Genomic DNA, 23,533 nt, shown 5'->3' with positions numbered 1-23,533 from the left:
CATATTTTCTTTTCAAAATTAGGTAACAACAAATAGAACAGGTACTTAGTAGCCGAAATACAACTTGAAATGTACAATTACAGGGATTAAAGAATTTGGGCTTCGAGCCCTGAAAACACAATTCTTGAGCAACTAGCTCAACTTTGCGATATACCAATTTCAACAAAAGGGGCAGAAGACCCCACTCAAACCCTGGAGCCCTTGCTCCAAATTACACAGCAAAGCCTCCTCGAGGCATACAACTCTCAGTTTTAGAAAAGAGCCACTCGCTCTTAAAGTTAAGCCTCTCCCAGGCCACACCAAACTCAACTTTCAAGTTGTCCCCAAAGGACATATACACAGGGGTAAAATACCCAACCTACTGAGGTCTATTAGGTGAGAAAAGATTAATACATGACCTCTAAAATACAACTTGAGAGGAGGCGAACTTGCACTCCTAATACACTTTGCTTTTAAAACCTAATCTGGCTCTGGGCCACTAACGCAAGGGCTAATCCCATACTACAGAGGTGACTTAGAGAAGAACACTTTACATTACATAAACGAAGAAAAGTTTGAGAAAATAAGTTCACCTCAAAACAAATGTGAGTGGGAGCTCGAGAGGGTTAGCACTCTCTATCCCAATATGTAGCTTTACAAGAAAAAGAAGAAAAGAGTAGTTACATTTTAGGAAAAGGTTACATGATGGAAAACGCTTCGAACCCGCCGCGAGTGTTAAACTGCCGACCTAGCAAGAAAAGAAGTTATTAATAGGCCATTACCTGGTGTTGAACGGCTGAAGAAGAAAGAGGCGCTTCCCGCCTCCTGCTATGTACTTAATACACTGAAAGATGGAACAGAAGTGGCCTGGAGACCCTAAAATCAGCAGTTTATATCCTCTCGCGGAAGATTCTAGGCGTTAGGGGAAATAAAACACCCTCCCTCAAAGTGTTTATTGGCTAGGGAAAAGAAACCCCTACATAGAGGAAAAAGAAACACATAATTGGTGGAAAATTAATTAAAGAAATTCGGGATTGGCTAGATCCAAAATAAGGGGAAAAAGAGGGGTATACAGCCAACTTAAACCATGACAGAAAGAAATTTAACAAAGAACAAACTCTTGAAATAAAAATTTCTCCAACAAAATAGTTCTTTGATTTCGCACTAGGTTGCACTATTGTAATTCTTCAGTAGTGTCCTCTAGAAGAGAAAGTTCACACTTCTTACTTCAAGCGAAACAAAAACACATCAAAAGTGACACAGTTCAAAAACTCAAAATTTTCCACGTGGTGACATCTTCCGAGAAAGTAGAGAATTAATAGAATGGATAAAGTTCAACCTTCCTCCAGAAGAGGAGTTTCAACTGGCGCAACTTTTAAATAAACGGTGTAGAGGTGTACCGCCCGGTACAATTATTATTATTATTATTATTATTATTATTATTATTATTATTATTATTATTATTATTATTATTTGAGACATCAGTCCATAGACTGGTTTGATGCAGCCCTCCATGCCACCCTATCATGTGCTAGACTATTTATTTCTACATAACTACTGCATCCTACACCTGTCCTAATCTGCTTGTCATATTCATACCTTGCACTAGCCCTACCGTTCTTACCGCCTACACTTACTTCAGAAACCAACTGCACAAGTCCTGAGTTTCTTAAGATGTGTCTTATCATTCTATCTGTTCTTCTCGTCAAATTTAGCCAAATCGATCTCCGCTCACCAATTTGATTCAGTATCTCTTCATTCTTGATTCGATATATCCATCTCACCTTCAGCATTCTTCTGTAACACATTTCCAAAGCTTCTGTTCTCGTTCTTTCTGAGTTACTTATCGTCTATTTTTCACTTCCATACAATGCCACGTCCAGAGGAAAGTCTTCAAAAACGACTTTCCAATTCCTGTATCAATGTTCGAAGTCAGTTTCTTTTCTTAAAGAAGGCCTTCTTTGCTTGTGCTAGTCTGCATTTTATGTCCTTACTTCTGCCATCGTTAGTTATTTTACTATCTAAGTAACGATATTCGTATACTTCCTTAAAGACTTCATTTGCTAATCTAATATTTCCTGCATCAGCTAACTTCGTTCGACTGCACTCCCTTACTTTCGTTTTGGACTTTCTTATTTTCATGTTGTACTCCTTGCCCAAGACTCTGTCCATACCATTCAGCTGTCGCGCCACATCTTCTGCAATCTCAGATAAAATAACAATATCATCAGCAAATCTCAAGGTTTTAATTTCCTCTCCTTGGATTGTGATTCCCTTCCCAAATTTCTCGTTGACAAGTAGGGGGAACAAATTGCAACCTTGCCTCACTCCTTTCTGGATTGCTGCTTCTTTTTCAAAGCCCTCGATTCTTATCACTGCAGACTGTTTTTTATACAGATTGTAGATAATTCTTCGTTCTCGGTATCTCATCCCAATCACCTTCAGGATCATAAATAGCTTGGTCCAATCAACATTATCGAATGTCTTTTCTAGATCTACGAACGCCATGTACGAGGGCTTGTTCTTCTTAATTCGATCCTCCAAGATGAGACGTCAAGTCAGGATTGCTTCACGTGTTCCAACATTTCTTCTGAAGCCAAATTGACCTTCTCCCACCGAGCTCGATAGCTGCAGTCGCTTAAGTGCGGCCAGTATCCAGTATTCGGGAGATAGTGGTTTCCAACCCCACTGTCGGCAGCCCTGAAAATGGATTTCCGTGGTTTCCCATTTTCATACCAGGCAAATGCTAGGGCTGTACCTTAATTAAGGTCACGGTCGATTTAATCCCACTCCTAGCCCATTCCAGCCCCATCGTCGCCATGAGACCTATCTGTGTCGGCGCGACGTAAAAAGCAACTTGACCGGGCGAGTTGGCCGTGCGCGTAGAGGCGCGCGGCTGTGAGCTTGCATCCGGGAGATAGTAGGTTCGAATCCCACTATCGGCAGCCCTGAAGATGATTTTCCATGGTTTCCCATTTTCACACCAGGCAAATGCTGGGGCTGTACCTTAATTAAGGCCACGGCCGCTTCCTTCCAACTCCTAGGCCTTTCCTACCCTATCGTCGCTACAAGACCTATCTGTGTCGGTGCGACGTAATGCCCCTAGCAAAAAAAAGCAACTTGCAAAAAAAATTGATCTCCCAACTCAGTTTCAACTTTTCTTTCCATTCTTCTGTAAATAATACGTGTTAAAACTTTTCAGGCATGAGATACTAAACTAATGGTGCGGTAGTTTTCATACTTGTCAGCACCGGCTTTCTTGGGAATAGGTATAATAACATATAGCACTTCTCCTGTCTCACACATCTTACACACTAAAATGGAATAACCTCGCCATGCTGTTTTCTCCCAAGGCAGTCATTAATTCAGAGGAAATGTCTTCAATTCCAGGTGCCTTGTTCCTATTTATGTCTCTCAAAGCTCTGTCAAATTCTGACCTCAAAATTGGGTCCCCCATTTCATCAGCATCAACAGCCTCTTGTAAGTATGGAGGCGAAAGGGCTACAACTAGGTGAACCTGGAAGTTTAGCAGAGTGTTTGGCGCAATTGCGGACAAGGAAAATCTTACTCATCTCTCCGTAATATCGAGATTACTGGTCTTTATACAATTCCTCTCCCTCCTGTGCCTGCCGCATGAGGAATGCATGAAGGTGTGAGGCTGTACTTCTACTGTTCTGTCCAAAATTTACTCCTTTCAGCAGAACGTCATGTGAGCGAAAAATCAGTGTCAGGTGTTCATTAACCAATTAAGCAAATTAAGACCAAATCGTCCCAGAATCACATGTTAGATCCGCAAGAATGCATCAGAGTGGTAGTTGTTCAGATCGCGAATCTAATTTACCATGCGAATCGGCAGAGCGCTATGGGTGTTACACAGGTTAGTTTGTATCCTGGAGCCTCTATTTCTACACTAGCTGTACCATAGACACTTCTTACCTAGCTCCTTTTCTATCTCAGAAATTTATGTTTAGAACGAACATGATCTGTTCAAAGTTAGCTCTAGGTTAACTGCAGTAGGACAAAATTCTGACATGGCAATATCTTCGAACCCAGTAAACTTCGTTAGCGTGAACGTGAAACCAGCCAAGAATCGAACCTAAATCTGCAAATTGAATTTAATTGCATGTCATTTCCTTTGAAAAATAACGAACTCATTTTCCAATGCTCGTGTAAAAATATGCTGAGTAATACGTATGAACTTTGATCGTGTCCAGTCAGCTCTTTTCAATTGAATGGGTAAAATATGTTGAGTAGCGCGTTCGTATCTTGTTATAAAGTGCATCAGTCTGTGATTTTATTTCTCATTTTAATGAGAGATAAATTCGATTCTCCAGCAGTCAGCATCATGAAGTCCCGTCTTTAGTACGTTCTTACGTCAATCTCGCAGTATTAAGTTCAAGACACACGCTAGCTTGAGACGTAAACTCTACACTAAGTGCTAACGTTCTTTTTTCCAAACCTAACTGTGTGGTAAAAACTTTCGATGTTATATCAGGAGGAGACACAAGTACAAAGACAGGCGCTCGCCCTGCAACACACAGACAATGGGCGTACAAAACTACTCTATATTTTCTATATGCATATACTGTACTTCACTTCGTGGTTTGGGAGCAGCAAGCTTCCCTCTTACACTGAACGAGTTGACTACACGGTTTGAGTAATAGAGCCATGAGCTTGTATTTGAGCAGCTATCGGCAGATCTGAAGATTTTGTTCCGTGGTTTCCCATTTTCACCTTCTGTCCTACCCCATCGTCGCCATATCTGTGCCAGTGCGGCAAAAACGAATTGTTTCCCTCTTACTGGGAGTCTTCAGGCTCGATTCTCGGTCAGGTCAGGGATTTGACTAGATCTGTAAGGATGCCTCGCGATCCACTCAGCCAGAACAATTGAGGAGCTATCTGACGATGAGGTAGCGGACCCGGTCTAGAGAACCGACCACGCGTCACCTTGTAAGCAGCCGTCCTTCTGACTGAGCAGTGGTTGCTTCATAAGCCTGGGTCTTGCATGCTTCACAGCATCCTTGATTATCCAGTAGCAAGGAACGAAACGACACGACTGTTTATTTCTTATTAAGAAATGCGTATTGCCAGATAATAAAACATATTCCTACGAAAAGGTTAAAAACTATACTTTATATTAATTTTATTACTTGGTTAATGAACTAGTGACTGTATCTCCATGATTATTTTCTCGAGAAATTTAGAGTGATAGTCTCTCGTTACTTTCCGTAGTTTCTCGTTGCTTTCCATATACAGCTACGTACGCTGACTCAGCTGTGCATGTAGTTGTCTTACAATGAGCCCGAGAAGATACACTTTTCCATAAGCCTCAGTTCAGTAATAGTACAGTGCTGCCTACCACTATCCGTGGACTGCAGTGGCCTTTGCTCCAGTGAGGGGAGCTCATCCCCCCGGAGGAGATTGGACAGGACTAGATTCTAGTAGACTAATGAGGAGAGACTTCGCTGTGATTGTGACCAACCTTCAGTAATAGAGAAGGCACTGAAAGAAGAAGTATGATAATGAACACCTGATAGTGATACCTAACTGCTGAAATAAATCTTACGCGCAATCACTATCTGTCGAAAGACGTGTTTTGGACAAAACAGTAGAAATACAGCTTCACGCCGAACTGATGGTACCTTAATGCAATTCTCATTCCGAACGACAGCGCGAGGTGGGGGAGGAATTGTGAAAAGGCGGAGTAGTGAATAAGATTTTCTTTGTCCGGAATTACACTAGACACTCTGCTAAACTAATAATCCCCTTGGTCCCCAGTAGTTGTTCTGGTCAGCATCACCTGTTTAGGCCTAATCTCAATGTGGTCGACTAACGTTCATCCTACAGAAGGAAAGAAAATAACCATCACAGGACATGGCAACTTCTGGAGAATTAGTAACTCGGCCGAACTGAAATACTGTAGCTTTATATCAGCCGATTTTGTCCACTGGCATGCATATCTAGAAATGGCTGATTAAAATCCAAAGCTGCAAAACCTCAGGTTTTTGAGTTTCTAGTTTTCCGATCGGGAATCGAATTCACATTCTCCCGAGTGAATCAAGAGCAATTTTAGTATCTTGGTTATGCGTCCTCAATACAGAACATAATACCAACCTTAAATTCATTAGCCTGGGACAGAATCTGTAAACTATCAGAAAATAACCTGGAAATTTTGCAACTTTACCTAGCAAGTCTGTCATCGCTAGGGCGTAAGGGAATTCCGAACACTACACGTCATAATATGAAACCCTTTAATTACTTCCCTTTTTGTTAATTTCATGCTACATTACCTCAGTTTTATTCTCTCTTCCATAACTACCCCCTGTGGGTGAGGGCGGTAGAATAACACCCACGGTATCCCCTGCCTGTCGTAAGAGGCGACTAAAAGAGACCCCAGGGGCTCCGAAATTCGGAGCGTGGGTTGGCGACCAAGGGGCCCTTAGCTGAGTCCTGGCATTGCTTTCTCTTACTTGTGCCAGGATCCTCACTTTCATCTATCCTATCCGACCTCCCTTGGTCAACTCTTGTTCTTTTCCGATCCCGACGGTATTACGTATGGAGGCCTAGGGAGTCTTTAATTTTCACGCCCTTCGTGGCCGTTGTCTTCCTTTGGCCAATACCTTCATTTTACGAAGTGTCGGACCCCTTCCATTTTTTTATCTGATTAGTGTTATATAGAGGATGGTTGCCCAGTTGTACTTCCTCTTAAAACAATAATCACCACCACCATCTTCCATAATTTCATAGCAAAAAGGATTTGTCAATCTTTACAATAGCACTAACCACTGCACTAGTTCCGAGTGTAATCTTCTTCAGGTTTTCCTCACACCACAATAATAATAATAATAATAATAATAATAATAATAATAATAATAATAATAATAATAATAATAATAATAATAATAATAATAAACCGGCTGCTTAGTTCAGAAGTCAGCGTACTAGACTTCGATTCGGAAAGTCTCGGGTATGAACCCTGCAAACCGAGTAATAATAACTGCGTATGGTTTAATTCCTCTTGCTCGTGTTCGTATTAATAAATATCTATTTATAACACACCACACTTCGAACTACCACAGATTACGCAATAGTAAACACATTTCCCGCCATGAAGTTCGTGATATAAGGAAGGGCATCCGATCTTAAAACTGGGCCACATCCACACGAAGTGCCTACACGATAAGTTGGGAAGATGCTATTATTTATTTATTTATTTATTTATTTATTTATTTATTTATTTATTTATTTATTTATTTATTTATTTATTTATTGAAAATCTGGATCAAAAGACAAATACAAACCTAACCAGTCTAGCAGACAGGTGACTAACATTGCACGTAACACACATTTAAAATGTTCTAATTTGATAATTTAAATTGCAATTTGCTATACGTCGCACTGACACAGATAGATCTTATGGCGACGATGGGATAGGAAAGGCCTAGGAAAGGGAAGGAAGCAACCATGGCCTTAATTAAGGTTCAGCCCCAGCATTTGTCTGCCGACAGTGGAGTTCGAACCCACCATCTACCGAATGCAACCTGACAGCCACCGCTCGGAATAGGTGACTCTGTGTTGCAGGGAAGAAGAAATTCCCGCGCTGCGAATATTCTTGAAAACCAAGCGAATGTTTTAAGGCGAATCGGATCCTCGTCATAAAGAAGCGAAGAGAGACCAGAGCGTGTTACGAGGCCATCAACCTGGCCGATTGTTGACCAGTGCAGGACCTCCTGAAGCTGTAAATGAAGACTTTGGGCTGTGCGTGTGCTACCTGTATTGAGTAATGGTGGGGCAGTTGTACCCCCACGCTCCGTCCTGGCGGTGAGTGTGATGCAGACCGGATACTGCGAGTGGGCGAGCCGCATGGCACACGACATTCAGATCGTATTTAAAGAAAGGTCCAGCGTGAAGGAGCACACAACATGGCTCGACTTACCGGTATCTGGTGCAGTGTCCTGGCTGTGGCGGCGTTGGCTTCTGGTGAGTACCAGTGTTTGCTTCCTTAGCTGAGTGGTCAGGAGTTCGACTGTAGGTGTTTGTCGTATCAATGCCATCTCTTCGCACAAGACGTAGTATCGTGAATGTCGAGGCAGCACCTCCATGTTTGGCTTCTGTCTTGCCGTCTATAAACAGTTCAATCAGGCTGTGTTTACCATTCTGGAACATGTTTCCCAAATTGGCGGTTTTCTCACGTTTTGCGAAAATTAGATCCTCGCGTGATCCACATTTCTAAGGGGCACAATCAGTTCCCTGAGGAACCCTTAAGCGTCAGTCTATCGACCTTGTAAAGTAGAACCTGTAATATAAACACTTCGTGCCGTATTTGCAGCCTCTGAGACTCCCCGTGTGTAACTTTTGACGTTCTATTTTGCCCCTCCTGATGGCAGGGAAACCAGAATTGCAATATATACATTGTCATTAAACGCCAAATGTATCACCAGACATCGTACAACATGGAGTGTGAAATGAGCTTTTCCCTAACCTTAAAATAACCGACTACGAACTCAGGACCCCGAGACCGACACTTATTCATTGAGGAAGCTTATAGAGTGATCAGTAATTCTGATAAATTTATTCTCAATGCAATTGTGAAGATGTTATTTTACTTGCAAGTAAATGCTCTACTATGGCTCACTGCTAATATCGAAGAGAGATGCTTGTTTTTAGAAAAAGGACAGAATATATCTTTCTCTTCTTGTAGGTACGACCTTATTTATTTACTATTATTTATTTAATCCGTTCACCCTCCAGGATTGGTTTTTCCTCTCGGACTCAGCGAGGCCCACCTCTATCGCCTCAAGGGCAGTGTCCTGGAGCGTGAGACATTTGGTCGGGGATAGAACTGGGAAAGAGGACCAGTACCTCGCCCAGGTAACCTCACATGCTAAGAGGTGTCTTGTTGCGGGATTAGAAGATTGGAAGGGATAGACAAGGAAGAGGGAAGGAAGTGGCCGTTGACTAGGATTTGCCTGGAAAAGAAGTGGGAAACTTCGAGGATAGCTAAGGTGGGAATCGAACCTCCTCTACTCATTTGGCCTTCCGAGGCTGATTAGACCCCTTCTAGTCCTCGTGTCACTTTTCACATTTCATTGCAGAGCCGGGAATCGAACCCGAACTTCACGGTATGGCAGATAATCACACTAACCACTACACCACAGGAGCGGACTCTCAGCCCGAAATCTCGTCGGATCCGCAACAGTGAGGTTGCGTTACTGAGCTGTCAATGAGGACTGAGGTGTTTTCTTTTTGGCTTACTGACCAAGTCCTATTTCAAACACACTGAAAGTCATACACCAATCGACCCTTCAAGCGAAACCTGCACTCCATTCATCATAGCAAACAGCCTGGATAACGAATGGTATTGCTGGCAGCGTACCTCCTCTTCCGTATTAACAAATTTAAGGACAGGTCCATGATATTAACAAGTGCATTCTAGCCCAAATAGAAGATATAGTACGCTGTAAACACCATGTCTTGACAGAAATGAAATCTGACTACGTTATTCTAATTAATTTGTAAACAAGTGTTTCTCATTTCACCGTGGTTGAAGAGTTCACCTTCGACGCGGGAATCGAACCTTCACCCTCTTGCTAGTAAAAGAGCGCTTTGACGTCTCCGCTAGTCATCAGTGTCATCATGTGTACATCGTAGGCCAAGGAGGTTTGTGTCGGTGCTGTGATTTGCGGAGAAAGTGAGGTGGGTGCCATCCGGGTCTATAATCGTAACTGCCCCGGCACTGGGCTTAGTGCAGGAGAATGGAAAACCACGGAAAACCATTCTCAGGTTAGGTAACGGTGGGAACCAGCCCCTCCACTTCCCGAATGCAGAGGTGCAAGGTTAGGCAAAACTAACCGCTGTTGAGCCGGTAGAATGTAGGCTAAAACTGCGGGTGTCTATTTCAGTGTGCGTTTGTTGTTTAGTGCTTCAGCTGGTACCATTACAGCATTCGCTTTGAGCTGAAGTGGAAAGAAACTATTCCTTCTCATTTGCGATCAGTAAACTCAATTGAGGCGATTCTAGTTTTTATGTCCTTTATGCCAATGACGAGGCTCGAACGCGGGCCAGGTGCACGGAATGACTGTTTATCTCATAGTTGCAGTGAGCATTCCGGTGTAACTTCAACCAATGAACATCATTGTAGGACATAACGTACACTCCACGCCACTGTCTTCTTCTGGCACCACATCGCTCTAAGTGCAAAACTATACTTCTGAAATACAGTAATTGCAATATAAGATTTTAAAAGGTCTAGTGAAGTCATTTTAATATATATTTATATACTTTATTTATTTGTAATATATTTTGAACGTTTTTAGATTGCAATTATCTCAGACTATCATTTTTTGCACATGTGGCTCAGTAAGTGGACTCTAAACCACGCTCCCAAATTGATAGACACTATGGGCTTTCTATTCCCTCCCGGCCGCAAAAATTACTACAGGGTCGATGACCTAGGCGCCTTTAAACAACAAGCATTAAATTACTACAAGGAATATTACTTTGAAGAAGATATGATACGCCAGTTGAGCTCTGAGGGGAGAATACAGTGCTATTACTAGTTGCTTTACGTCGCACCGACACAGATAGGTCTTATGGCGACGAGGGGATAGGAGAGGGAAGGAAGCGGCCGTGGCCTTAATTAAAGTGTGCCTGGTGTGAAATGGGAAACCATAAAAAACCATCTACAGGGTTACCGACAGTGCGGTTTGAACCCACTATCTCCAGGATGCGAGCTCACACCTGGGCGCCTCTAACCACACGGCCAACTCACCCGGTCAGAACACAGTGCACAGGACGCATTGTGCATGTTTACGTAACACTCAATACATTCCCTGTAGGTTCAAAGAACTCGTTAACAAATAGCCTTCATAATGTGAGCGATTTCCTCGCTCAAGAATGTGGTTAAGGTACCGTTATGCAAGTTTATAAATTGTGTGTCTCGAAGAATTTTTCATCAAGTGACAAATGTAGTCCGAAAGAGGCAGTTCATTGAGTGACACTTGCTGTACTGCGTACGAGTATTTATTTACGCGTGAGTCTCTTGTCCTCAAGGTTGTACAATGGAACCGCGCTAAAGACTGATGGCATTTAACAGTTTTTAAATATTCTGTAGATATCTGGGCACGTAAGACAAAGATAATCAGGCAAAATTCAGTCATTTTTGATACACGTAACAGTATACGAATAACCGTAAACTTTTAACTACTGAGGCGAGGTCCCTCGCCCCGCTCATCTCTCCGAAGTACTCTTCTTCATCTCCTGCTTCTTTGTTTTCTTCCACAGGAGATTGTCCCTGAATTATTCACCCTTCGCTTATATCAATGTGTTCTCTGTGTTCCCATTCTGATCATTCATCTTTTTAAATGAACAAGTTGTTTTACGTCGCACCGACACAGATAGGTCTCATGGCGACGATGGGATAGGAAAGGGCTAGGAGTGGGAAGAAAGCTACCGTGGCCGTAATTAAGGTAAAGCGTGATGTGAAAACCACCTTGAGGGCTGGTGACGGCGGAATTCGAGCCCACTGTTTCCCGAATGCAAGCTCGGAGCTATGCAACCGTAATGGTACAGTGAACTCGCTCAGTTCACAGTTTGAGCAGAATAAATCCGTAACCCTGTTTCCAACGCAACATTCATCCAGGTTCATGTGTGTTCGTAGCAACTAGTTTGCCTGCTAACGTATAGACATGTGGAACTCTGTTCCAGGTTCTCATAGAATACAAAGGAACTACCTCCAGTATTGTAATATTGCAATACCTATCTTTCAAAATTGTATTTTAATTCAGGTGAAATTTCTCCTTCTTTCCCTAAATCAATGTCGAATTTTGAAAGGGCTTTATAGTACCTATCAGAGTTTCAATCGGACAGGTCACATGATTAAAGATGGGAGCTATTCAAAATCTTACTTATCTTTTTCGAGAAACGAAGTTCAAAATCATGTCCCACATAGCACCTATGAAGACATTTTCTCAAATAAATAAACATGTAAATCGCACAGCAGAACGCCGGCTAAAAGGGCAAGGTCAGCGGCCACAGCGACAGACAGTGGAGCAAACGTTACTCTATGTACATCTAATAGGACGTCTACGAAAAAAGACCCGCACCTGGCCTCTCCGGAGGCCATACGCCATCATTATTATTGTATGTACATACCGTCAGAAAGTTCTTGAATATGCCTCCTCAGTCCACTCACCCACTGCTGAGGAAATGGGTGACACCCAACACATCCAGTAAAGCGATGAGCAGTCGTGTCTCCCACATCGCCTGCGTCCAGACAGACGCTGACGTAATACAACTCCCAAGTGTTACCTGGTCTGGGTTAAAGGTCAGCATTTGATTCAAGTGTTACTGAAGCAGTAATGCTCAAGTGAATCAGACCCAAATCCGGTGAAAGGTGTCTTCCCAATGCTAGACCAGGCTACCTGTTAAAATACGTCGACCTTCAAGCGATGCCGTATAACTAAATAAAGAACTTCCAAGTCCATGTTCTCGTGTTGTTGTGAAGTTCTTCAGTCCTTTAACACATTAAATGTCCTGAAAGACACCAATGAAATACTCGAATATGTTAATGTACAAGCCTCCGTGTCTCAGACGGCAGCGCGTCGGCCTCTCACCGCTGGACACCGTGCTTCAAATCCCGGTCACTCCATGTGAGATTTGTGCTGGACAAAGCGGAGGCAGGTTAGGTTTTTCTCCGGGTACTCCGGTTTTCCCTGTCATATTTCATTCCAGCAACACTCTCCATTATCATTTCATAGCATTTATCAGTCATTAATGAATCACTTTGGGAGTGGCGACCCCATTGTACTAATAGCTTAGGTATGTCTCATTCATTACATCCCTGACCCGGTCTAAGGCTGGAAAACAGGTTGCAGGTATTCATTTTCATCTTAATGTAGAGCGTGTAACAAAATATTCGAGACAAGATTTAAAGGACGGACTTCATGCAATATTGGCCTGACATTCCTGTACAACAATGCCCACTGAAAGCAAGCCGCTGCGTAGTACGACTGTTCTCCGCAGCATACTGCGAGCGTACGTCTGTGGCAGGAATCGGCGTATGGCTTTTAGTGCCGGGAGTGTCCGAGATACCCGTAGGCGACCTGCGCGTCGTGATGAGGATGAAATGACGATGACACATTCACCCAGCCCCCATGCCATTCACCAATTAAGGTTAAAATTCCCGACCCTGCCGGGATTCGAACCCGGGACCCCTGTGACCGAAGGCCAGCACGCTAAACACTTAGCCATGGAGCCGGAGAGAAAATAGGATACTTGTGCTATTTTTCTACAAGTTTTACGCTTTAACTTTTGTGGCTGCTGACTATCGTACAATTCTGACAAATGTAACCACCTGTTCCTGTGAGAAGATCAAACGATCGTGGCCATCGATAGCTGCCGCGGCCAGTATCCAGTAATCGGGAGATAGTGGGTTCGAGTCCCACTGTCGGCAGCCCTGAAGATGGTTTTCCGTGGTTTCCCATTTTCACACCAGGCAAATGCCGGGGCTGAACCTTAATTAGGCCACGGCCGCTTCCTTCCACTTCATAGGCCTTTCCTCTCCCATCGTCGCCATAAGACCAGCCCGTGTCGGAGCAACGTAAAGCAGATTGTAAAATCAAAAGCACTGTATTACCTCTGTGCCCCACTAACTAATTTCTCGGTTTTCGGAGACGTGAAAATGCCGGAATTTCGTCGCGCAGGAGTTCTTCTACGTGCCAGTAAAGCCACTGACACGAGGCTGACGTAGATATTTGAGCACTTTCAGATAACACCGTACTGAGCCGGGATCGAACCTGCCAAGTTAGGGGTCACGAGGCCACGGATCTACCGTTTGAGCCACTCAGCCCGGCATTATCGAAATAAAGTATCTACTCAGTGTTCGAAATTATATGTGATAATAAGCACAGACAAACGGTGAAGGCTCTAGGGCGGGTGGAAGATAAAGGCTTCCACTAACCTCGGCACTTTGTGGGTTAGCTCTACTCTCAGCCGCCTTTGCCTCCAAAAAATAAAAAGGCATTCATTTTTTGGCGTTCGCTGAGTGAAGCTCAGGACCGTGTGCACCTCGTTTCTGAAATGTTCTGACTTCCTGAGAGGGATCAAACTCGTACCTCCTCGGCATAGGTGCATACTCCTAATCACTCAATTGCATTCACCATCATTAATTTAATCTTCAGTAGCTCCTCAGCTGAGGCTGGCCACAGGAAGGGCATCCTGTCATAAAAACATCCCATGTATTTTAATCTCCCCTCATCCCCAACACCTCATGACGAGCGGGACTAAGGGGTAGGCAGACGACCAGCAAGCCAACAGAAAAGACACTCTATCCTCTGGAATGAGTTTCCGATCATTTTTAAGCCATTTAATGTCCGGATTATTTCACAGTTGTCGCACCGACACAGTTAGGTCTTATGGCGACGATGGGATAGGAAAGGGCTAGGAGTGGAAAGGAATCGTCCATAGCCTTAATTAAGATACAGCCCCAGCATTTGCCTGGTATGAAAATGGGAAACCACGTGCTGTTAACTCATTCACTATCTTTACTTCAACTGAAATCAGCGTATTTTGTGATCAAAAGCAGACCATTATACAACATTTCCTGGTCTGAGTGGCTCAGACGGTTGAGGCGCTGGCGTTCTCTCCCCAACTTGGCACTCCGGTCGTATTTGAAGGTTCTCAAATACATCGCCCTCGTGTCGTAGATTTACAGGAACGTAAAAGAACTCCTACGGAGCAAAATGCCGGCACCTCTGTGTCTCCGTAAACAGTCAAAGTAGTTATTAGGGCGCAAAAATATAACATTATTATTACAGTATTTAGAAACATCAAGTTCGCCAGTGGACACTGTCGCCTCGTATTGATTTCTGTATTTCAATGGAATTTCATTTGAGCGAAAAGTTTATTGGCAGTAATCGCCATCAGGTGTTTATTCTTCAAGCAATAAAAATAGTCAGTCCTCTGCAACCCGCCGTCTATGGATAGCGTGGCTGCCTCTCACCTGGAGGCTCCGGATCCAATTCCTGGTCAAGTCACCGATTTTTTCCTGCACCTGACACTTGTTCGAAGTCCACTCAGCCTTCGTGATTGCAATTGAAGAGCTGTCTAACGGTGAGATGGTGACCTCGGTCTAGAGAACCAAGAATAACGACGGAGAGAATTCGTTACACTGACCATGAATCATCTCGTTATCTGCAGGCCTTTGGGATGAGTAGCAGTCCCTGAGAAGGTCAGAGCCGACCAAAGGGGGCTCTGCACAAGAAACCGTTTTAACTTTTCCCTAGTTAAGTAGTAACACGCGTTTTTTAACAAGAACGTGTGTCTGCTTTGGTTGTTATTACCACACAACAAAAAATACCTCCAAGTGTACTCTTACCGAGCTCGATAGCTGCAGTCGCTTAAGTGCGGCCAGTATCCTGTATTCGGGGGATAGTAGTTTCGAACCCCACTGTCGGCAGCCCTGAAAATGGTTTGGCGTGGTTTCCCATTTTCACACCATGGCCATTTCCCTTTCACTCCTAGCCCTTCCCTGTCCCATCGTCGCCATAAGACCTATCTGGATCGGTGCGACGTGAAGCAACTAGCAAAAAAAGTGTACTCTTCTTCTTCTTCTTCTTCATCTCCTTCTTCTCAATTTGGCCTAGTTTTACGCCCTTCCAGGCTCAGACCCAATGTAGAGATATATTCGCCATGGCGAAGGGATGTGAAAAGAAATGTAGATTATTAATACAAACACAAACAAGCAGCTCCCAAGCAAAATCCTCCGCCCGCATGGGAAACGAACCCGGGACCCTCTGAACCGAAGACCAGTACGCTGACCATTCAGCGAACGAGTGTTTCAAGAGGAAGTCAGGTCATGGAAACAAAGCACCCACGCTGACCACGTGACACTCTCAGCAAGTCCTCTTGTACAAGTAGAGCATCTTTCCTTCGTAACTATAATGAGGAGGCCTGGTCCTTGGACAAATGAAGGAATGAACTAAGGTTTGTTATACCTCTGCCCTCATACAGTTAGTACCGGGAGTGTTCACCAAACAGTCTCTGCTGGGATCTCGAGGTGGTTGAACTACTACTAAATGTTTTCTTTCCTCCCCTGAAGTGGGAAGCGGGCCTCCTACACGGTGACGCTGTCTCTCAGGTCAGGAGATGTGCGGAGAAGGTGAGAGGGTTGGCAGCCGCGGCCTATATACGAACTGTCCCAGCATCTACCTTAGTGCAGGAGAGTGGAAAAGCACGGAAAACCACTCTCAGGACAGCCGAATACAGTGGCATAGAGCCACAGTAGAGTCGTGGCCACCTTGGTTTGTAGGTCGGAATGCAGAGCTGTGGGCCGAGACCTACTCCCCATCCGCCGGCAGGTGGTTGAAATTCTCTGTGAGTAGGGTATGTCCACCCTACCTGGATCCAAACTTGCCAACCATAAAGCCAAATATCCAGTTAAGTTTGTGAGCACGCGTTTCTGTGCTATTTTTCAAGCTCCGTCATTGACCCTCCACTTGAAACGGATGGTAGTTCGCTTACCTTCTCAACCCAAATGGATGGCTTCAGTCCCAATTCCTAACTCCTCGCAAGTTACCCAGCTGAGCTCGAAATGCAACTGACTGCAGTGGATTGAAACCCTACAAGTCACGGCACGTAATTAGCCATACATTGTATTTATCTCCAGTGAAGTTACTTCTGAAACCAGACTTATTTTTCATACAATACAAATTGTCGTTGCGCCTGGAAAACCCGCTGTCATAATGATGTGGGAGGAATACTGACCGGCAGTACATATCTCCCATCACTCGCAACGACGAAAAGAAGTTTCATTGTAAATATTTCTGGTATTAGTTAAGCCATATAATTAAGGAACTTACTTTCCTGGTTATCCTTGTATCTTATAGTTTAATTGTTACCGAGCTCGATCGTTGCAGTAGCTTAGGCGCGGCCATTGTCCAGTATTCGGGAGATAATGGTTTCGAACCACACTGTCGGCAGCCCTGAAGATGTTTTCCGTGGTTTGCCATTTTCACTCCAGGCAAATGTCGGGAATGTACCTTAATTAAAGTGATGCCCGCTTCTTTCCCACTCGTAGCAATTTCCTCTCCCATCGTCGCCATAAGACCTACCTGTTCTCTCTCTCCCTGTTGGCGTACAGTTCAGAACTTGTTCTTTTATCCTCACACCACCTGCTCTTCAGACATAAGGTAACAAAAATTCATCCCTTTAGGCATGACCATACTACTCCAATTTACTTCGGTGGGTTATTTTTGCCCAAAAAGACATGATTTTATCAAAAATCTCTCTGTCCTCTAAACCGTAAATTAGTACAGTTCCTTCATATAAAATATTAGAGATGTGAAACTAAGTACAGCAACTTCTATGTAATAAACTGTCCTCTTAGAGCGGGGTAGGCTGGAACCGCCAGATATCCAACACAACCCTTGACTTCAGCGCCATCCATCGATAATTGTGCAATTAGGATAAAGGAGAGTAACGCAGAATTGCAGAACTCTTCATAGCAATCAATAATTCAGTCAACCAATCAAACAATTATCATTGATCTGCAATTAGGACTGTCACCCACGTTGTAGATTCCTATCTGTTGTTTACCCCGGCTTTTCTTAAATAATTTCAAAGAAGTTGGAAATTTTTCAAACATCTAATTGGCAAATTATTCCAATCCTCTTCCTATAAACGATTATTTGTCCCAATTCTACTTCTTTAATTCCTACTTTATCTTCATATTATGATCTTTCACACATTTAAAAACACCAGTCTGCTTTATTCGTCTAATAACGCCATACCAAACCATCATCTCTCCACTGACAGCTCGGAATATACCGCTAAGTCGAAAAAGCTCTTCTCCTTACTCCCAAGTCTTCAAAGCCCAAAGTTTGCAACAGTTTCGTATGCTACTCTTTGGAAATCGCCCAAAATAAATCGAGCTGCTTTTCCTTGAATCTTTCTACTCCTCGAAACAAGTAATGCTGGTGAGGGTGGCATACACTAATTTTGGTCCCGCCTTCTCCCTATTACAACCGAAAATACCCTCATCACCATAAGAGGAGCCCGTGTATGTAATTACTCCAATGAAGACTTTTCCTTTTATTAAAGATTAACAAGATTTTTTTTTTTTTTTTTTTTTTTTTACAATTTGCTTTAGTCGCACCGAGACAAATAGGTCTTACGGTAGGTAAGGGCTAGAAGAAGGAAGGAAGCGGCCTTGTCTTAATTAAGGTACAGCCGCAGCATTTGCCTGGTATGACAATAGGAAACCACGGAAAACCACCTTCAGGACTGCTGACAGTGTAGCTCCAATCCACCATCTACCGAATGCAAGCGGACAGGTGTACGAACCAACCGTGGATGAACCAGATGCTCTCCACATGAAAGTGCATATTTTTCGACAGCGAAAATCTATTTATTCCCTTTACGTTTTAATTAAGAGATCGTCTATTCTAATCCTTGGTAATAGTCTGCTACCTGTATTTAATAATCTGCACATAAATGTTTATAGCCTATACTGTATTATCAATATGTTTTAAATAATGCTGGGGATAACCTGCATCCCTGAGGTACCACCATATGTGTTGTAAATCCCTACGAAATAAGGTTTCCAGCACTTCTTTGATGACAGGGTTTGTAGGATGCATTTTAATTGGATTTATTATGGTCAACGTTGACTCAACTAGAACATTCTCTCTCTTAACAGGGAAAGCAATCGATGTCACCAAGGATTTGCAGAGCGATGAGTCCCAGGTGTTGCCGGTGACTTTGCTCGGTTTACCTGCCCTCTCCTCGGTCTCATCCAGTCACAGCTTCAGCAAGAGTGGCAGTCAGTCCTCCAGCAAGAGTGAAAGCTACAGTGGAAGCCACTCTTTCAGCAAGAGTGGGAGCTACGTACTTGGTCAAGATGGCATCCCTCAGCAGGCAAGCCATTCGTTCAGCGCTAGCAAGAGTCAGTCGTCCAGCAACATTGGTAAGAGTTCTTCAAGCGCGAGTTCCAGCCACAGTTTCAGTCAGAATGGTGCTCTTGGCATCCCCCTTACTCTAAGCGAGATTAGCAGTCACGCTGCCAGTAAGAGCGAGCACCAGTCCGCAAGCGACAGCTCAAGCCACTCCTTCAGCAACTCAGCAGTAGTCGATAGTGGAGTCGGACAGGTCCAGGCCTTCACTCAGAGTGGAAGTCAAGCCTCCAGCAAGAGTGGTCTTCAGTCTTCCAGTGACGTTTCCAGCCATTCCTTCAGCAACACTGGTGCAGTGGATGTTGGTCTTGGAGCAGTTCAAGCATTCAGCCAAAGTGGCAGCCAGGCATCCAGTAATAGCGCACTCCAATCTTCAAGCGACAGTTCCAGCCATTCGTTTAGTAACAGTGGGACTGTAGCTACTGATCTTGGAGCTGGCCAGTCTTTCAGCCAAAGTGGAAGCCAAGCCGCCAGCAAAAGTGGTCATCAGTCCACCAGTGAAAGTTCCAGCAATGCATACAGCAACAGTGGTGCATTAGATGTTGGTCTTGGAGCACTTCAAGCCTACAGTCAAAGTGGAAGCCAAGCCGCCAGCAAAAGTGGTCATCAGGCCTCCACTCAAAGTTCCAGCAATGCATTTGACAATAGTGGCTCATTAGATGTTGGTCTTGGAACAATTGAAGATTTGAGTCAAAGTGGAAGTGAAGCCTCCAGTAACACAGGTCTCTCAACCTCCAGCGAAAGTGCCAGCGATTCTTTTGCAAAGAGTGAAGGAGCAGTTCAGTCCCTCCTCCATGGATCAGGCCAACAAGCATCAAGTGGCAGCTCTAGCCAAGCTTATAGTGGTTCTGCAGGTATAGGCGGGTCATCTCAATCTTACAGTGGAAGTGGCAGTACATCTTCAAGTGGCAGTGGACAACAAGGAGCATCCAGCACAGCGTCCAGCCAGTCCTCCACACTTAGCCACGGCAACAGCGGCGCACTTGCCACAAACCAGGACACCTCTGGTCTCAGTGGTCACTCTTTAACACCGGGAGGAATACTGGTCTCTCTGGCCCCGAATCAAGAAACTTCAACTCCCTTAAGTATTCTTGCCACAGGAACTTTAGACAGTCAGGTCCAGACATATGGAGCGAACGATGACGCATCTTTCACTCAGGTCATTCTCCCACAGGGTGCAAATTATGACAGTCAAAACAGTATTCTAGACTCAACGTACATAAGAAGCGGAACAGGACAGCAGAGTCAAAACGAGATAAGTGAATCTGGAGCTCAAATCTCACAGGTTGGCTTCGATCAGACAGCTAGTCTGAATCCTTCCCTAGAAGTAATTGATGTTGGAAGTGCAAGTCTGACAAATACTCCTGTAGCAAGTCAGGGAAATAGAGACTCCCTAGTAATCCTCAGTTATCAGGGAGGAAATGAAGAACAGTCCAAAGGTCACCAAGAAAATGCTGGAAACAGTGCTAACTTCGGTACTAACTATGTCTTAATTGGGGGAAGACATGTTATTTCTGAAAATCCAAAAGTAACTCCTTGTCACGTCTGCAGTGGCGGTGGAATTGAACATATTACTAACGTTGGCCAATCACAGGATGATGCTGCTGTTCACGCTCCTATTTCAACCAGTTATCAAACAATCTTCAGGCCATCTGATGTCCATTACGAGACTTCAGTCCTCAACGGCAACAATCAACAAGATAACGAAGATCGCTCAAGGGTTATTCTCCACAGTACCTACCACTCCCTTCACCCTTCTGGAAGTTCTCAGAATCAAGACCACACTACATTCCAAGGATTCATAAATCCTACGTCACATTCCAGTGGAAACGTCAATGGCTATAACACTTACCAGGCAGGGGACCAACATGACATCACAATTGATAGGCTGAATCAATTTTATGGCGGTAACTCGCCTTCGTATGCGTCTTTTGAAGCTCAGAATACTCACGTCCCATCCCGTACGTCGCAAGTAACTGAAATCAACAAAGGAAGTGCCAACAACGACAATGTCGTTCTCATCGGTAACCAGTCTGGTGGGAAGTATGCCGGTAACTCCAGCGCTTCACCAACACTACTGCCTGCTGTTGAGAACGATAAGTGGACGTTGGAAGAACTCATCCGATCATTCAATGCAACTCCAACGATAACAACAGTTTCTCAAGAAAGTGTTCCAGTCCCTGCTGGAAATGCTGAGAGCACCATCACAGCTTTTGGTGGAAATTATCTTCCTGCTGTTCAGAGCAGTGTTCCAGTAATCCTCCCAGGATCTACCTCTACTTCTTCAAGCCACAGTTCAGCATCGAGTCAAAACCAACAATCTAGCAGCTCAAGTCATAGTTCCAGTTCCAGTTCCAGTGGAACTATCTCAACTGTTCCAGTTATAACCCCCACTGCTACTTATCTCACTCCAGTTGAAACTCTCGGCAATTTACCTGTACCTTACAGTGGATCATCAAACCTTCGTGATGGTGATATCAGGATTGTCCAGTTTGGCGTTCCTCAGTCTTTTATCTCCAGTCATTCTACGAGCAGCAGTGAAGCTTCTGAAAACAGTCAAAAGAGCAGTTCTTCATCCAGTAGCTTCAGTTCAAGTGAAGGTCTTGATAATGTTCACCAAGGAGGATCTGGATCAGTCAGTTCCAGTCGGGCATCAAGTTCAAGCGGCTCGTTAGATGGATCAACTGGTTCACTCAGTTCCAGTCAATCATCCAGTTTCAGTGGAGATTCTGAGAGATTACATCACCTAGTTCCTTCGTTGGGAGATCTCCAGCATTCCATAGTTTCCATCGACCAGCAAGGAGCAAATCATGAAATAGTGCAAGGTTCTGCAAATTCTCACCAAGCATCCAGTTCTAATGGAAACTCTGGCCACTTGCAATACATAGTTCCTGTTTTTGGTAGTGCTGGTGACCATGTTCCTTTAGGAAATGTTGGACATGGAGTTGCAGACTCTACAAGCTCCAGTTATAGTGGTTCCAGTGGGAATGTCGGAGATCTTCAACACAGCAGCGGAAGCATCTCTACCAGTTCAAGTTCCAGCGGAGCATCTGATTCTCACAGCTCCGGCGATTCTTCAAGCACCTCGGGAAACACCGGCTCGTCTTTCTTTGGTAAAATCAAGACCTTCTTCAAGCGCATCCCCACCTACTTCAAGAGCTCTTCTAGTAGCCATAGTTCTTCCCAGAGCCAGGCGTCTGCCTCGAGCGCTAGCAGTCATAGCTACAGCTCCAGCAGTAGTAGCGCACTCTCGTGAGCCAAACAACATACTTCATTCGAAACACATGACTGACTTATTTATTGAAGCGGGTAAATCTGCAAACATATCATTGTAGTAGTATTTTATATATTAGTAAAAATGTGATATAAAGCAGTTTTATAAAACTGGGGAATTTATTTTAAATTCGACTCAACCCAATCCTCTTCCTCATTTCTTAAATTGCACAAACTAAACAAGTGAGCAAAAATTGTACATTTGAATGGGCATAAATGGTTATTATCTCATATTGTCTCCTGTTCATCAGTCAAAATTTACTGCAAAAATGGAAAGCATTTAAATCATTATTATTTTACGAAATGTATTTTTAAAATGTCAGTTTCAATGTACTGTACAAGCGAAAGGGTTGGATAACTTTACTGTACTCTACTATCCGCCACTATTTAATAGGGAAGCATCAGGTATCAGTAAGTTTAAAAATTGTTCTTTTGGTATTAAAAGAAGGACAGACTCCAAAATATAAGTACGTTGGACAGGAGATAGATAATTGGGAAAAATGTACTTTAATGCTTCATAAAATATTTCTGACAATGATATATACATGAACGTTTTATTAAACCTGTAAAAAAAATATTTTGTTAATCCAGTTCAGAATTTTATGGTATCATGACCATAAATAGGAAGTCATTCACTAAATTCACAGAAATAATTCAGTTATACTGGATGTTCTCGAAACATTTCCAACGTTTATGGAGGAGGTAGTATGCTTCAAAACAAGAAATAAAAATCCTGCAAACTGGGGTTCTACAAATGAGACGTTGACATTGGAAAGGCAGGAATTTAAAAAAAAGCGAAATTTAGTTGTTGTTCATGGAGAACATAGTAAACTCCGATGTGAATGGAATGGGAAAGGTAGCAAGTCAACTGGTACAGTAGATTAGGTTCTACGAATGGTGTAAGACGGAACCTGTGTTAAGTCAACACTGTGTGACATGGGGAAGGTGATAACTGAGCCCGTGGCTCTGGTGGAATTAGGTATAACCTTTGCCAACTGCATGTTTATAGTTCGTCATAGCGTTATTCCAGTTGCCAGAATACCTCCAAAATTGTAAGCCGTTATTGCCAGAATCTTGACATGACGATCATACTTACTAGTTCTTTGTTTTCGAAAAGAGGTACTACGTGTGGCCAACAATGCTTCCATAAGACATAATCAGAAGGCTAAACATTTGTTACCATTTCATGTAATCATTATGATGCCTGGGGTTTTCGTGATATTTAAATACTCAACACCTTAATGTCAGCTAGGTAAGGATTTCAAGAGTCGAACGTCTCTCAGCCAATCATTGAACGAGTTAGAACCGTCCTCAAGGGGGGGGGGTCCTAT

The 23,533-nt window shown here is 43.6% G+C and overlaps 1 protein-coding gene across 1 annotated transcript; it reads left to right on the top strand.

Moving 5' to 3' along the window:
- The first annotated feature begins 7,876 nt into the window (after positions 1–7,876).
- LOC137501878 (platelet binding protein GspB-like) lies at positions 7,877–22,601 on the top strand. The gene is made up of 2 exons (XM_068229009.1): positions 7,877–7,959; positions 18,677–22,601. Exons 1-2 carry the CDS (start codon positions 7,902–7,904, stop codon positions 22,183–22,185), a joined length of 3,567 nt encoding a protein of 1,188 aa, XP_068085110.1. The 5' UTR covers positions 7,877–7,901; the 3' UTR covers positions 22,186–22,601.
- Positions 22,602–23,533: the final 932 nt, after the last annotated feature.

The sequence above is a fragment of the Anabrus simplex genome, chromosome 8 (genome assembly GCF_040414725.1).
Source record: "Anabrus simplex isolate iqAnaSimp1 chromosome 8, ASM4041472v1, whole genome shotgun sequence".
Lineage (NCBI taxonomy): Eukaryota > Metazoa > Arthropoda > Insecta > Orthoptera > Tettigoniidae > Anabrus > Anabrus simplex.
The sequence above is the reverse complement of the archived record's forward strand: the minus strand, read 5'-3'. Positions and strand labels throughout refer to the sequence as shown.